Here is a 15,537-nt window from a genome sequence, read left to right as displayed (position 1 = left end):
AGCAGAAACTGAGTTCTGAAATGTAAGGACCTTGCCCAAGTTCACACAGCTAGTGTCAGGGCCCGTCAATTCTTGCAAATAATTTGCTGTGTCACTGTGTGCACAGCCCCGTTTCTGCAGAGATTGAAAGGTGGGAGAGGAAGGACCCTTTAAAACAAAACGCAAAAAATGAACAACTCCCCGAGTTGCCCTCGTGCATCGGAGGCGCTGTGGCTCTGGAGGAAAGAGCTCCTGTCCTTGCCTTTCAAGCGCAGGCTAAGCAGGAACAATGCAATGAAAACCCACCCTCTCTCAGGCCGCTTTCCTCGCTCGGAACGCAGATGCTGGGGCCGTGAGGCGCGGGGGGGACCACAGAGGAACGGACACGCGGCCCGGCAGTTGCCTGGAAACGCCCGCTGGAGGCGTCCCAGCGTTAAAGGGTCCGGGAGAAGTGTCAGGAGCCTGAAGTGGGACCCCAGCGCCCGTCGTCTCCGCGCCGGCGGCCTGTCCCCGCCGCTCGGCGGGCTAGGGCGGGGGAGATGTTGCAGGAGGAGTCGGACCTGTCTCTCACCATTGCCCAGATCGTCCAGAAACTCAAGGGCTCCAGTCTGTACGCTCAGCTGGAACGGCAGGCCTGGGTGAGTGAGGCGGCCGCGGAGGGAGGGGCGGGCGGGCGGGGGCCCTGCGGCGACGCCTCCGGCCTCCGCGGGCCTTCCGCCGGCCTCCCCCCGGCCTGCGCGGGCCTCCCGCCGGCCTCCCCCCGGCCTGCGCGGGCCTCCCCCCGGCCTCCGCGGGCCTCCGCGGGCCTCCCCCCGGCCTGCGCGGGCCTCCCCCCGGCCTGCGCGGGCCTCCCCCCGGCCTCCCGCCCGGCCTGCGCGGGCCTCCCGCCGGCCTCCCCCCGGCCTCCGCGGGCCTCTCGCCGGCCCCCCGCCGGCCTGCGCCCGAGCCCGCCTCCGGCTCGGCGGCCCCGCTCCCGTGCGCGGAAAGCCCCCTCGCCCAGGTCCACTAGCTCAGCCTCGCGCGTGGGGTGGGAGAGTTTTCAAGAAGGGCGGGGCGCCTCATTCCTTCCTTGAGGACACAGAAGCGCTAACGCCGTTTAGTCCTATTATGGTCCTTTACAGGGTCTGATTTTGTTCACCTGCTGGAATCAGCGGAGATAGTTTGGACCACGCCTTCCCTCACCTGTTCTGTGCTGTACGGGGCCTTGGCCCCCCCGGGTGCTTTTTTGCTTTAGCATCACTCTACCCTCCCTGCAATAATTCGCCCTCTGTCTGTCCACCCCACACTTCGGGAGCATTTTCTAATGTTCTAGGTTCTTTGATGCAGAGCTTGATCAAGAGATCGTGTTGTGTGTATGTGAGAATGTCATGTAAATGGAATTACACAGTATGTAAATTTTTGGTCCTGGTTTCTGTCATTTAGAATAACGCTTTTGAGAGCCATTCATGTTGTTGGTATTTCAGTAGTTCTGTTTCGTTTTAATTTTTTAAAAATTTTCCATGACATAAATGTTTTATTAGTTTCAGGCGTACAACATAGTGATTAGATATTTATATACCCCAATAAGTCTAGTTCCCATATGAGTTCTGTTCTTTTTTATTGCTGAGTAATATTTCATTGTTTGGATAGAGTACGATTTGTTTATCTACTCGTTGGTTGCTGGGCATTTTCGGTTATAAAGTTATGGGTTATTTCCAGTTGTAGAGATTATGAGTCAAGCTGATATATACGTTATGGTGTAGGTTTTTGTTTGAATATTTGTGGGGATTTTCCCTCTGGGATAAATACCTAGGAGTAGAATTACTAAGTTGTACACTAAGTGTATGTCTAGTTCTATAAGAATCTGCTAAACTTTTCCAAAGTAGCTGTAGCATTTTGCGTTTCCACCAGCAGTTATGAGAGGTTCAGTTACTCTGCATCCTTGCTAGCACTTTATGTCAGTTTTTTTATTAATTAATTTTTATTTATTAATTACAGTATTCTGGTAGGAGAGTAATGATATCCCATTGTGACTTTACTTTCATTTCCCTGATGACTAATGATATCAAGCATGTTATCATGTTTATATCTTCTTTGGTGAAGTAATGTGTTCAAATCCTTTGCCCATTAATAAAAAATGTTCTCTTATTCTTGAATTGTAAGGATTCTTTATATAAAGACACAAGTCCTTTTTCAGATATTCATCTTCCAAATATTTTCTCCCAATCTGTGGCTTATCTTTTCATTTTCTTACCTGGGTCTTTAAAATAACAAAAATCTTAATTTTTATGACATGTTTTTGTCAATTTCTTATTTTATGATTTGTGCTTTTGTGCCATACCTAAGCATCTTTCCCTGTTTTGTTTTTGTGTTTTTTTAAAATATAGCTTTATTGATTTCAGAGAGAGGAAAGGAGAGGGAAAGGGAGAGAGAGAGAGAGAGAAACATCAATGATGAGAAAGCCATTGATCGGCTGCCTCCTGCACGCCCCCAACTGGGGATCGAGCCTGCAAACTGGGTATGTACCCGGACCGGGAATCAAACCCCAATCACCTGGATCCTAGGTCAACGCTCAATTCATGGCTACGCCCGGCCGGGCCGTTTTGGCCTACAAGTTTTATAGTTTTAGCTTCTACATTTTGATCTGTGATCCATTTTCAGATCATTTTTGTATATGTTGCAATGCAAAAGTTTGTTTTTTTGTTTTTTTGGTGGTTTTTTTGCATGTGGATGACCAGAACTACACCTATTTCTAGTGCCTATTTTCTTGGTATCTTTGTTGAAGATTTAGTGTACACACACGCACACACACGCACACACACAATTCTTTCTGGCTCTATTCTGTTCCATTGATTTATTTGTTTATCACTGTGCTAATACCACATTTTAAAAAAATCCTCACTGGAGGATATTTTTTCCATTGAGTTTTTTTAGACAGAGTGGAGGGGAGGGAGGAGTAGAGGAGAGAGAGGGAGAGAGGGAGAGAAACACTGATGTGAGAGAGACACATGGATTGATTGCCTCCCGAACTCGTCCCCACTGGGCCAGGGGATGAGGCCTGCAACCGAAGCACATGCCCTTGACTGGGAATCGAACTCGAGACACCTTCGGTCTGCGGGCTGATGCTCTATCTACTGAGCCAAACTGGCCACGGCCGCATTTTTTAAATTCTCATAACTTTATAGTAAGTCTTGAAATCAAGTAATTAGTCCTTCAACTTTGTTCCTCTTTTTCAAAATTGTTTTGGTTATTCTAGGTCCTTTGCTTTGCCATATACATTTTATAATTATCTTGTAAATTACTACAAAAAAGCTTGCTGGGATTTGGATTTGGATTCTGCCCACTCTATAGATCAATTTGGGGAGAATTAACCTCTTAACAATATTGAATTTTCTGGCCCACGAATACACTTTATCTCTCCATTTATTTGTATCTTTATTTTCTATTGTCAGAGCTTTACAGTTTAGTATACAAATCTTGTACATATTTTAAGATTTTCCCCTAAGTATTTCATGTTTTGTTTTTTTAAAATATGTCTTTATTGATTTCAGAGAGAGGAAGGGAGAGGGAGGAGAGAGATAGAAACATCAATAATGAGAGAGTCATTGATCAGCTGCCTCCTGCACACTCTCCACTGGGGACTGAGCCCGCAACCCAGGCATGCGCCTGACTGGGAATCAAACTGCGATCTCCTGGAACATAGGTTGATGCTTAACCGCTGAGCCATGCCAGCTGGACTAGTTCATGTTTTTTGATGCCATTATAAATGCTGATGTTTTTTCTCATTTCAATTTCCAATAGTTTCTTGTTAGTATGAAATAATACAATACATATTTGTCAGTTTACCGTGTATTCTCAGCCTTACTAAACTTACTTATTAGCTATGGTACCTTTTTTGTATATTGCTAGGATTTTTCAAGTACATGTTTCATATGTAAATAAAGACAGTTTTACTTCCTTTCCAATATGTATCTTTTTTTTTTTTTTCTTGCCTTATTACACTGGCTAGTGCTTCCAGTATGAGGCTGTATAGATACTTTTTATTAGGTTTAAGAAACTTTTTTATTTCTGTTTTTCTGAGAGTTTTATTATGAATGATGTTGAATTTTTAAAGTACCTTCCTTGTATCTATAAAGATTCGCCATGTGATTTTTCTTTTTACTGTGTTGATTTGGTGAACAATACTGATTGGTTTTGCATTCCTGAGATAAATTCCATTTGATTACAATACATTATCTTTTTATATATATCTTGATTTGATTTGCTAATATTTTGTTGAAGATTTTTGTGACTATTTTAATAAAAAATACTGGTTTGTAGTTTTATTTTTAACATCTTTGTCCAGTTTTGACATCAGGTAATGCTGATCTCATAAATTGAGCTGGGCAGTATTCCCTTCTCTCCTATTTTCTGGAAAAAATTGTGTAGAATTAATATTATTTCCTCCTTATATGTCTAGTAGAATTCTGGGTAAGGTCATTGGGATCTGGAATTTTCTTTGTGGGAACATTTATTTTTAAAATATATGCAGGGCTATTTAGGCTATTTATCTTGTTGATTGTGTACTTGAAAAGCATTAGCGTCCTGCTGTTACTTTTCTATAAATGTCAATTAGGTCAAATAGATAGAGAATTTTGTTCAAGTTTTCTCTGTCTGACTGAGTGTAGAGGCTTCAGTCAGTGCAGTCCAGAGTTTTATTATTACTGTCATTAGCTTCAGTGTATCACAGGCTTCAGATTTGGTGGGCTGCTGTAACTTTGTGCTTAGAAAGCATCCTGGGGGTATTGGAGGGGTTTTCACAGTGTTTCTACTCCATCTGTCCCTGCTTGCCTGTGCCCCAGAGGGAAGTCTCTCTCCATGCTCTTGTCCCTTCCTCAGCAGTAGCCTGTTGTTTGTAACTCAGTCCTAAGCTCATGGTAGGTACAAGGATTTTTAGCCTCCTGGCCCTGTCTCAGTCCATGTGCACTAGGGATAGGTCTTTCTCAGTGTTCCTTCCTCTTCTCCCTTTGCAGCCAAACTCTGCCTTGTATCTGTGGCAGATGATGGGTGAAAGAGAGATTCCTGCCCCTCCATGGTGCTGGCTTACTCTCTGCTCTGTCCTGTTGTAGGATCCTCGGCTCAAGAGTTTTCTTACCCTTCCATGAGGAAGATGGTTTTTGCATCTGTCTTACCCCCAGAAGCAATGGATTATTGCCTTGTCTTCAGAGTGTTTGGTTCCTGAATTCTTCCCTAGAGGCTGAAGGCCTTCTCCTCACATGAGAGGAGAGTATGGGATAAGGTGGCGCGTGGCTTTATGCTTGTTCTGGCAGCCTGTCTCTTCTTGCACACCTGTGCCACAAAGCAGGGCACTCTCTAGCTCCCAGCGCTGTCCCCACTCTTCTGTGGGGGCATCTGGTGGAGACCCATGGAAAAGAACATGCTGCGTTGGCTGGTGTTGCTTAGTGGTAGAGCGTTGGCCTGTGCACTGAAGGGTCGTGGGTTCCATTCCCAGTCAGGGCGATGTACCTGGGCTGCAGGTTCGATCCCCTGCCCCAGTTGGTCGGGGCGCGTGCGGGGGCAACCGATTGATGTGCCTCTCTCGCAAGGATCTTTCTCTCTCCCCTTCCCCTTCCACTCTCTCTAAAAATCAATGGAAAACAATATCCTCAGGTGAGGATTAACAAAAAAACAAAACAAAACAAAAAAAGGAAAGAACTTGTAAGGGAGTGTGATTCTCCCTTGAGTTTTGAGCTCCCAGTTACTGTAAAGTGACATGCTAGCCCACATTTAATCTGTAGTAGTTAAAATGTTACTAAATTCTTCTCTCTCACTCTTGTATGGCAGCTTCCTTTCCCTCCTGTGCTCTGTAAAAGGAGAAATCGTTTGGAGCCCCCTCTGTCCTTGGAGGAGCTTGTTACTTTCTGGAATTTAGTTCACTGGATTGTCTTACATCTTCAGTTTTCTGATAGCTTCCAAAGTTACGATTTTGCAGATTATACCACTTTTTATCATTTGTTAGGATGGGAGGGACATTTCCTGTACTGGCTTTTTGCATTCTCTGTATTAGCAGAACTCTGATAATAAGTGTTTAAGGACTGCATGTGTGTCCACAAGAGGACTGGTCTGTGATTTCCCTTTTTTTGTAGTCTTTGACACTTGTTATATCAAGGTTACTCTGGCCTGATAAAATGAGTAGGAAAGTGTTCCCTCTTTTTTCATTTTCTATTTGCTGCAAGATTGTCATGAGATTGTTTGGGAAGTGTTTTTGTTTTTTTTTAATTAGTGGACTTTATTTTTTAGCACAGTTTTAGGTTTACGGCAGAATTGAGCAGAAGGCACGGAGTTCCGATATATCCCCTCTCTCCTTGCACAGTTTCCCCTCTTAACATCTTGCATAGTGTGGTACATGTGTTACAATTAGTGAACCAATATTGATATATTATTATTAAAGTCCTTAGTTTACATTAGGGTTCACTTTTTTTGTTGTACAGTTCTATGGGTTTTGACAAATCTATAATGTCATATGTCCACAATTCCAGTGTCTCACAGAATAGTTTCACGGTCCTGAAAATCTTCTGTGCCCCCCCCCCCCCGCCCCCTGCTCATTCCTCTCTCGTGGCCTAAGCCCCTGGCAGCCAGTGATTTATTTTTTATTTTTTGTATCTGTAGTTTTGCCTTTAAGAATATCATATAGTTGGAATCATACAGTATGTAGCTTTTTCACCCCAGCTTCTTTCACTTAGTAATATACATTAAGTTCTTAGTAATATACATTAAGTAATATACATTATGTGTGTTTTTTGTTGTTGTTTGCTGAACAATATTTTTTGTGTGGGTGTATCAATTTGTTTATAAATTCACCTCTGGAGGGATGTCAGTTACTTCCAAGTTCTGGCAGTTTATGAAGGCAACTGCTATGAACATTCCTGTGTAGATTTTTTTGTCAACATAAATTTTCAGCTTATTTGGGTAAATATCAAGGAGTGCAGTTGCCGGATTATATGCTTAAGACTCTGATTAACTTTGTTAGAAGCTGACAACTTCACCTCCAATGTGACTGCACCATTTTGCAGTCCCACCAGCAATGAATGAGAGTTTCTGTTGCTCCACAGCCTCACCAGCACTTGGTGTTTTAGGTTTTAGCCATTCTAATAGGTATTTTGTAATATCTCATTGTTTTAAGTTGACACGAAGCATCTTTTCACATGTTCTTTTGCCATCTGTATGTCTTCTTTGGTGAGACATCTGTCCAGATCTTTTGCCCCTTTTTAAATTGAGTGTTTTTTTATTGTTGTGTGTTAAGAGTATTTATTCTGTGCCAGGCATAGTTCTAGGCTCAGGGCATACAACAGGGAATAAGATGAAGCACCTTCATGAAGAGATGATAGAATTACAAATAGGTGCAGGTCCACAATCCCTTTCTTAGAACCTGGGGCCAGATATGTTTTGGACTTCAGATGTTTTGCAAATTTTAGAAAGGTAATTTGTGCATATTTTGTATGTTCTTTAATATCCCTACCATGGTCTTGCAGCACCCAGTAATTGTACACACTAATAGTAATATTTATGCAGCAAAATATATGAATTTTCACACTCATTGTGGTAAATAAAGACTATAAATAATCTCATGTCAATTCAGGTCAGATCAGATTTTGCCATCAAATGAGTTCAACTCAGGACAGATTTTGCCACTAATTCAGTTCCACAAAAACTTTGGTTTTCAAAGCTCTTTAGGTCTTGGAATTTCAAGTAAAGGATTATATATCTGTACCTATAACATCTGACAGTTAATAAAAAGTAGGGCAAGGAAATAGGAAGAAAGATAAAGCAGGGTAAGGAGAGGATTTCATGGGACACTCAAAAACGTGTTTGGCTGGTTCTCAAAATAAATAAAATAACAGGCCTATAATATTATAGATTAATGGGAATATAAATATAGATCTTTTAAAAGTAATGCAATCTTGGACTTGGAAAAATATGTGATAACAACTTTGCCTTCGTTTATATCCATTAGCTCAGTCATTCAATAGAAATCAGCTAAGTCTTAAAAGGCAACTTTACAATCAGCTTTGAAAATATACTTTTAAACAACTGGCTGTTTATTTGTTACATATAAAGGGACATATGTAATACTTTGAACAGTAAAGATTCAAAAAAAGGGTTTTCTTTAAAAAAATTTTTTGAATATAGCAGGTATTTTCCTGCCTCACATTTTCTGGACTGCCTGCCTCTGTTCTGCCTGTTCGTGTCAACCCAGAGGGTGCTAGAGCAGTGTGGGCCAGCTTAATTAGAAAATAAAACCACACAAAACATTTATCAACCAATATAAATGATTTTTAGACTTTTCCGTGACTAGTGCTGCTCTTTTAGTACTATGATTAAACACTGACTCTATTTTAATGTACCCTTTTATATATTGAAATTTAATTATTTAAGATATTAGTGTGATGACATGGAATTTTGTGGTTCTAGAAAGGGGTTATGTTTCTGAGTTTCCTCAGTTACTTCGTTATGAAGTCAACCTGCATCTTAAAATTGCATTTGATCACTCATCCTCTAGACACTAGGATAATAGCCTAAATCCAAATTTGATGTCTAGCACCAGATCAGCATTATTAATTTGTATCATGCATTATTTGTATTTAAAATGGATGTTGTGTAAAACCTCAAATGTTATTTCCATTCCATTAAATATTTAATAAGTCTTGTTGCTCAGATTGTTATTATAAATAATAGAATTGTGAAAGGAAGGAAACTGAAAGAAGATAGGCTTTGGAGAGAGAAGAAACAATATAGATGATAGGATGTTGTCATAATTCTAGAATCCCAGAACATCTCAACGCTAATGTCTCTACTAAAAAACTTACAAGGTTGTATCTCAAATATTGCTTTTGTGTACTTCATTTCTGGAAATATATATCATGTATAGAGAATTTAGAGGTCATGAAAAGGAGAGAAGAAACTGGCCTTCACTTACTATTTATTTTAGGAAAATGAACGTTAAATAGATTTAATTAAATAGATTTTAATTAAATATATTTTGTGTAATACATAGAACATATATTGGTATTTAAAAGCCTGTACCATGATCAGAGTTAAATATATTTTGTGTAATGCATAGAACATATATTGGTATTTAAAAGCCTGTACCATGATCAGAGTTTACTACCATCTGTCTTTTTTTTTTTTAATCTCTTGGGTGGGAACTGGCATTATACTAGGGGGAGCTCCTGACTGGACTACTGCAGTTGATATATAAATGACTAATTCAGGGGCTCTGATTGAGTTTGGTGTGACCCAGGGAGTGGTATTATCCTCACCCATATCTACTGTGGCTACTGTCATGCCCTTTAATCTTGGAAAGTAAGACAGTGAAGAAATGGACTATGGTGTACAGGATTTCAAAATAAGTAACCTCTTGTCTTCATAGAATTTATGTACTCGAGGGATAAGATACCTATTAAAATGTAGGTTTGCTTTGTGTAAGATATTTCTTCGCGCTTTATTTCAGCACTGAGTCACTTAGAAGTTCATGTAAGGTTCTTGAATGAGGTAAGGCCAAGTTGAAACGAGAGGGAAGAGATTGTTAGTGAATGTGAACTGCATGCAGATTGTCTCTGGCGTAAAGTATGTTGGGGAAAAAGCCTAGGGAGTAAAGCTGCAGAATACGGGAGAATAAGACAGCTGGTGCTGGCAGAGAAGTGGGTCAACTTGGGGACGTCAGCAAAAGAAAGCCAGTGAGGGATCCGTCTGCAGGTGAGAGACACCAGAGCAGGGCTTCAGTTATACAACGCAGATTGAGTGTAAGGCATGGTCAGCTTGCACAGAGCCAAAATTTCCAATTTGAAACTAAAGCTCACTCTTGGCTACAGTGCATGTCTACTGGGACTACTAGGATTACAGAAACAAAGCTGGCCTACAGTTTTAGAAAGAACCAAAAGTATTGGGAAGAAATGAGAATACCCCATTCAGGACATTTTAATGAGCCCCTCTTCTGTAGTGGTGATGGGCTTTGACAGAAAATAGACGAAGTCCAAAACAGTTATGCTAATGAAAGAATGTTTGGGGACTGATGTGGGAAAGGGCCTTAAACCCTTTTTTATCACACTTCTCTCTTAGTTTTTTTTTTATGTCCTTTAGTACATTGTGAGTTTCTCAAAAGTGAGGGAGGACCATGTCTTGTTTGTGTGCTTTTATATCCAACACCTGGAACATAGGAAGTGTTCAGTTAATTATTGAAAGAGGAATGCAAATGATGGGCCTATGCTAAAGTATAAATGTACTGAAAGGAAACAGCATTCCTTGTTTATTTGTGGGGAAATTTATAAGAAGGATATAACATGGTTTGGTCAATATAATTTTGTCAGGTAACAGTTAAAGCCAAGTTGATACTTGGGATGCAGAAATGAAGAAGGCATGGTCTTTGCCCTTGAATTTAACAGTCAGAAAGATAGATAGGTGAGCTGAGAATCACAGTATAATCTGATAAGTGCTATAGCCAGGAACAGAGTGGATATTTTTGCAGGCGAGGGTGGGAGGAGTGGGGAAAGCAGGTAATGTTTGAGGGACGTCGTGCGAGCTAGGAGGTCTTTGCTAAGGTGTGAGGGAGCACTTGCCTCTGAGGAACAACATAAACCAAAGCCTGGAACCCTTGACATGTTTGCCAGTTGGAGAATCGTGGAATATAGTGCACTGTGACTAAAGAGCAGGTGTGCATAGGGAGGAGGTGTGAGAAAAGAGAGGATGCTGTTAGCTCGTTGGAGGGGCAGCTGATGAACTTGGAGAGATAAGTTGGTACACATAGTGAAGGGCCAAGTGTGCCTGCCCTGCTGAAGTTTAGGGTTCTTGTGTATGCTGTGGAGATGCATAGCCAGGAAAGAATTGTGTTTTAGGAAGAAAACACTGCAGGATGGACTGAAAAAGGGAGTAACTGGTTCATTTATTTGATAAGCTTTTATTGAGCACCTACTTGTGAAAGTAACTATTCTAGGCACTTAGGATACAGCAGTGAACAAGTAGACCAGGATAGCTGCCCAGTGGAGCTTACCACTTCTAGTGTAGTGAGGTAGACAATATGCCAATAAACATAGTAAGTAAAGTAATCACACAGTGTATCAGGAGGTAATAAATGCTAAGAAAGAAGAAAAGGTAGAATAAGGGGGTGTGAGGGTGGGGATAGTTGGTAGTTGCAATTTAAAGGAGGTGGCAGTATGTCCAGTTCAGAGCTGTTGCAATGATCCAGGGGAGAAATGATGACTTAAGGGTGGTGCTTCAGAGTGGAGAGAAGGAATAGATTGGAGGAAATATTTTTCTTTTTTGACCCATAAAATAAAACACAATGGAAACTGCACAAGTCTATAATATAATGAAATATTATAGGATGAACGACCTTGTAAAAGCCACCCTGGTAAGAAAGTGAAGCGTTGCCATCCACACCAGAAACCCTTTCGTTAGCCCCATCCCAATCCCACCCCCTCCCCCCACAACCTGATTTTGGTAATCACTGTCCTGCATTTCTTGTTAGTTTTATTAACCAAATGTATAGAGACACTCTAACTTGGTCTTGCCAGTTCGAGAGTTTTTTTGATGTGCCTTTTAAAGTCTTTAAATCTACAGGTTTCCTCTCCTTCCCGTCTATTTCTTTATAATTTATCAGCCAAGGAACTGGGCCTTTTGGCCTCTACAATTTCCCACACCCTGGGTTGCTCTGATTGCACTCCCATGGTGAAGCGTCACGTGTTCCTCTGTCCTTTGCATGACTTGTAAGTTGACAGCTGGGCCCAGAGGCTTGAGCAGACGCAGGTGGCCACTGATAGCCGCAAGTGTTTTTTCAGTTGAGAAGCACATCATGTCTGCTTGATGTGTTGTTTGCAGTGTTAATAGCTGTTTCTGCTCAGTGTCTAGAGTTAGTAATTCATTGGGGGTTGCAAAATGGTGATATTCTAATGATATCGTATCTGTTCTAGTTATCAGCTGGAATTCTTTTATAAAGAGATGTTTCCTCTTATCTACTATTTGGTTACCCAGTGGTACAATTCCCATAGGAAAGGCAGGATAAAGGACTTTTCCTTTATTTGCCAGTTTTCAAGGTAATAAGTTGGTTCCCTGTCATCCTCAATTTTTATTACATTATCAGTATCTCCTCCTCAATGTGGCCTTGTCTGGGAAGGGTGCCCTGGTTGGTCAGTTTCAAGAATTCATAGGTGCTAGGCAGCTCTGGTCTCCTCAGACCTCATCTGCTCTATTGGATTAGAGCAACCCTCGCAGTCCCAGCCCCTGCTCTGAAACTGGCTTATCGTGTATTCTAGTGATCACTTGCAGGCTGTTTTGGAGCTCTCCTGTTTTTACATACACCAGACACCCCGCTGCTTCCCCTGCTTCCCCTGCACAGATGCTAGTACCTTACACTGTAAATCTTGTGTCTGTTGGTTTGCCCAGCTGTTTGTATTTTAGCTTTGGGGGGATTTCTTATCACCAAATTGGTTTCCATGGGACTTTGGTTTTGCTATCTGGTTGCTTGGTCTGTTTTTATATGGAAATCAGGGAAATTTAAAAAAACAACAACCAACTTACTGCTACCAATGCCATCTTTTCAGAATTGGGTTGATTCCTAGATGAGTTAGTGGAGTTGAGAATAACTGAAGTTTTGACTTGGAACAGCCGGTGGATAGTTACTGCGTGTATGAGAGTTAAAAACAGAAGAGAAGAGGCAGGGGAGTAAGCGGGAGATCACATCAGTGTTTTCACTCTGAGGTTTCAAATGCTTGTGAGATACTCTCAGAGAAATGCCTTCTTAAGAGATGGGCTTCTAGAATTTGATAGAGAGAGCTAAGCGACGAGAGATCAACACATTGTAAATAATGAAGCCCTTATAAGTTGGAGAAATTACTATTTCCAGTAAAGATTACGGTATGAAATAGCAGTAGAATAAAAAGCTTGCACTTGAGGATGAAAGAGACCCTAACAAGCATTTGTGAACTAGTAGTTTTATGTATTTTCCATAAATATGTACAACAAATGCAGGTTCACATGAGCAGCAATCCAAAGAGGAAGATACTATTCAAAAATCCACTTTATGGATGCAGCCGGGATCTTGGTCATTGGGTGTGGATGCTCTATATGTTGGGTATAATATTAAGAGAATGAACTTTTGAAACCTGAGTATTTCTTCTACTAGAAGAATAGATGTGTTAAATATTGATAAAGATAGAAACCCTAGACCTGGCCAGGTAGCTCAGTAGGTTGGAGCATCGTCCTATACACCAGAAATGTTGCGGGTTTGATTCCCAGGCAGGGCGCATTCCTGGGTTATGGATTCAGTTCCCAGTTGGGGCATGTATGGGAGGCAGCCAGTTGACGTTTCTCTTTCACATTAATGTTTCTCTCTCTCTCTCCTCCCTCCCTCCCTCCCTCCCTCCCTCCCTCCCTCCCTCCCTCCCTCCCTCCCTCCCTCCCTCCCCCCCTCCTCACCCCCCAAAGCAATAAAAACATATCCTCAGGTGAGGATTAAAAAAAGATAAAAACCCTAGATGATGTTAAATATTTATAAGCTACAAGTTTTTACATTTTGGGTAGACTACAGCGTACTATCACAGATCCCCTCTTTTAAGTAGGTGAACAAGTCCTCTCTCTTTTGAGTTTGTCTGTGAATTCTCAGGTGCTCTGACCTCAAAGGGGAGTTTTTAAATAGTTTGTACATTGGGACACTCCTTTTTAAAATTTTCATTAGCATTAAACATCAACCCAAATGATTTACTTTTGACCTCTGACTTTTTCTTTTTTCTAAAATTAGGCCAGTCTTCAGAGACCTGAGATTAAACTTGAATCACTAAAAGAAGATATTAAGAGATTCCTTAAAACATCAGGTTTGTAAGTTGCTTTTTTTCCCTAATTCTTTAAGGCAAAATAAGGAAATACTTTATTTCAAGGGAATATTTTGTCCCCAGCCATCTAATTACTCATTGAAACTTGTGAAACAGTGGCTGGGTAGGTTTCTATTTTGGAAGAATTAGAACTTTTAGACATTCCAATAAAATGCTGTAAAAATTTAGGGGCACCGGGGGAATGAGTGCTTTACATGAATTGGTTTTAAATACTGTTTACCTTCCTCATCAAAATACATCTCCCTAGTTAAGCAACTTGTCTTTTCTTTTTGTGTATGTGGCTTTTTTCCTTCTACAGTTCTTTTCCCTCCTCTTTTCTACCCTTTCAGTGAACAAAAGAAAATCCCACTTCTTTTTAGAACAAGAAGAGAAGTTCCCTCTTCTAACCTTTGCACTTGGAAACTGAGATGTTAGTTTACTTACCCAGAAAAGTTCAAGTAGTTAGCAGCCAACATAACTGGTCTGACTGGTGGTCCCTTATAATAATCCACTCCTGTTGTTCAGAGGTTTGCTGACTAGTTCACTGTAACTGATTACTTGTGGTCTATGTTTGCCAAGTGCCCGGCTCTTTCTTGCCCTTCTCTTGGAACAGTCCTCATAGCGCTCGTAGTACACTAGCTAAAGATTTCAGCATTTGTTGAGCAACTTAATGATAGAAGAAGGAACTTTTCCTCCCATCTTGAAAAAATGGTACAATAGTTTTACTTAAATAATATAACATTGACAACTTGGCTACTGAGTGTTTGCCAAGGGATAGAGTGAATGCAAAGGAACTAAATCCTTTATAATACTTTACACAGCAATTGGCAGTTGATAAGTTCTTTCACAAGTGAGTGTGATGCTACAGTTCCAGTGACACAAATTTAATTGTAATGTATAGTTGCTTTTGAAACTAATATATGTATATATTTTATTTTTAAAAAACAGGTTGGGAGAAGAAACTTCAGAATGCTGTGTATAGTGAACTGAGTGTGTGAGTTTTTCCTACCTCTGTTGAAATACTATGTTTAGCTATATTTACTTTGTAAGTACTGAATACAGTATTGCTATATATACTCATTGTGTTATTTCCCATTAGTATTCATAGAGCATTTAAAATTAGGTAATGCTTTTAAAAATTATGATTTTTTTCCTGAGAAATAATAATGACTAGGTGGAGTTTTTATATCACCAAAAGTTTTACATTAAAAATTTCTTTATTCAGTGTAGTTAAGGAATAAGGTATTTCTCCTAAGTTAGTAGTTCAGAAAACTGAAGCTTACCAACATTCTTTTTATTGTTGCCATTTTGGATATTACCCTTTTTCTGTTTATATGCGACCCTTGTAAACATAATTAACTTTTTTTTTGCAAAATTGGTATTTTTAAGAACATCAAACAAAAAAATTAACTTTTTGTTTATGTGGACTTGCCCTCAGCATCCGTTGAGGTATATAGAGCTATTTGTCATTACAAAAAATGTAGATCTAGAACATTAGCTTTTATAGTTTACTGAATATTTCATGACCCGATGGTACAGGGGAAAGGGGCGTGGTCAAGGATGATTCTAGTTGGCTACATAGGCAGGAATGTGCTTCGTGCTCAAGGCTTTGTAGACTGGATCCTAATAGCATTTGGGTGTCAGTTTAGAATTTTAAGCAGAGTAGTGACATGATCATGTTTGCATTCTGTTCATTCAGCAATGTACTGGTTGTCCAGTATGCGCCAGGCATTCTGCT

The 15,537-nt window shown here is 40.5% G+C and overlaps 1 protein-coding gene across 5 annotated transcripts in view; it reads left to right on the top strand.

Moving 5' to 3' along the window:
* Positions 1-432: 432 nt before the first annotated feature.
* Positions 433-15,537, top strand: part of TBC1D19 (TBC1 domain family member 19) — an 81,069-nt gene continuing 65,964 nt past the window's right edge. For 2 of the 5 annotated variants that reach the window (XM_016218227.2, XM_016218226.2), the window contains exons 1-3: positions 435-617; positions 13,730-13,802; positions 14,748-14,793. In XM_016218227.2, coding sequence (XP_016073713.1) covers positions 519-617; positions 13,730-13,802; positions 14,748-14,793 — 218 coding nt within the window. In that variant the 5' untranslated portion in view covers positions 435-518. Of the gene's footprint in view, positions 618-13,729; positions 13,807-14,747; positions 14,794-15,537 lie in introns of those variants that run through there. The other 3 variants (XM_016218231.2, XM_016218228.2, XM_016218235.2) reach the window with 3 other exon arrangements.

This window comes from Miniopterus natalensis, chromosome 1, assembly GCF_054644295.1.
Source record: "Miniopterus natalensis isolate mMinNat1 chromosome 1, mMinNat1.hap1, whole genome shotgun sequence".
In the NCBI taxonomy this organism is placed as follows: Eukaryota; Metazoa; Chordata; class Mammalia; order Chiroptera; family Miniopteridae; genus Miniopterus; species Miniopterus natalensis.
The sequence above is the reverse complement of the archived record's forward strand: the minus strand, read 5'-3'. Positions and strand labels throughout refer to the sequence as shown.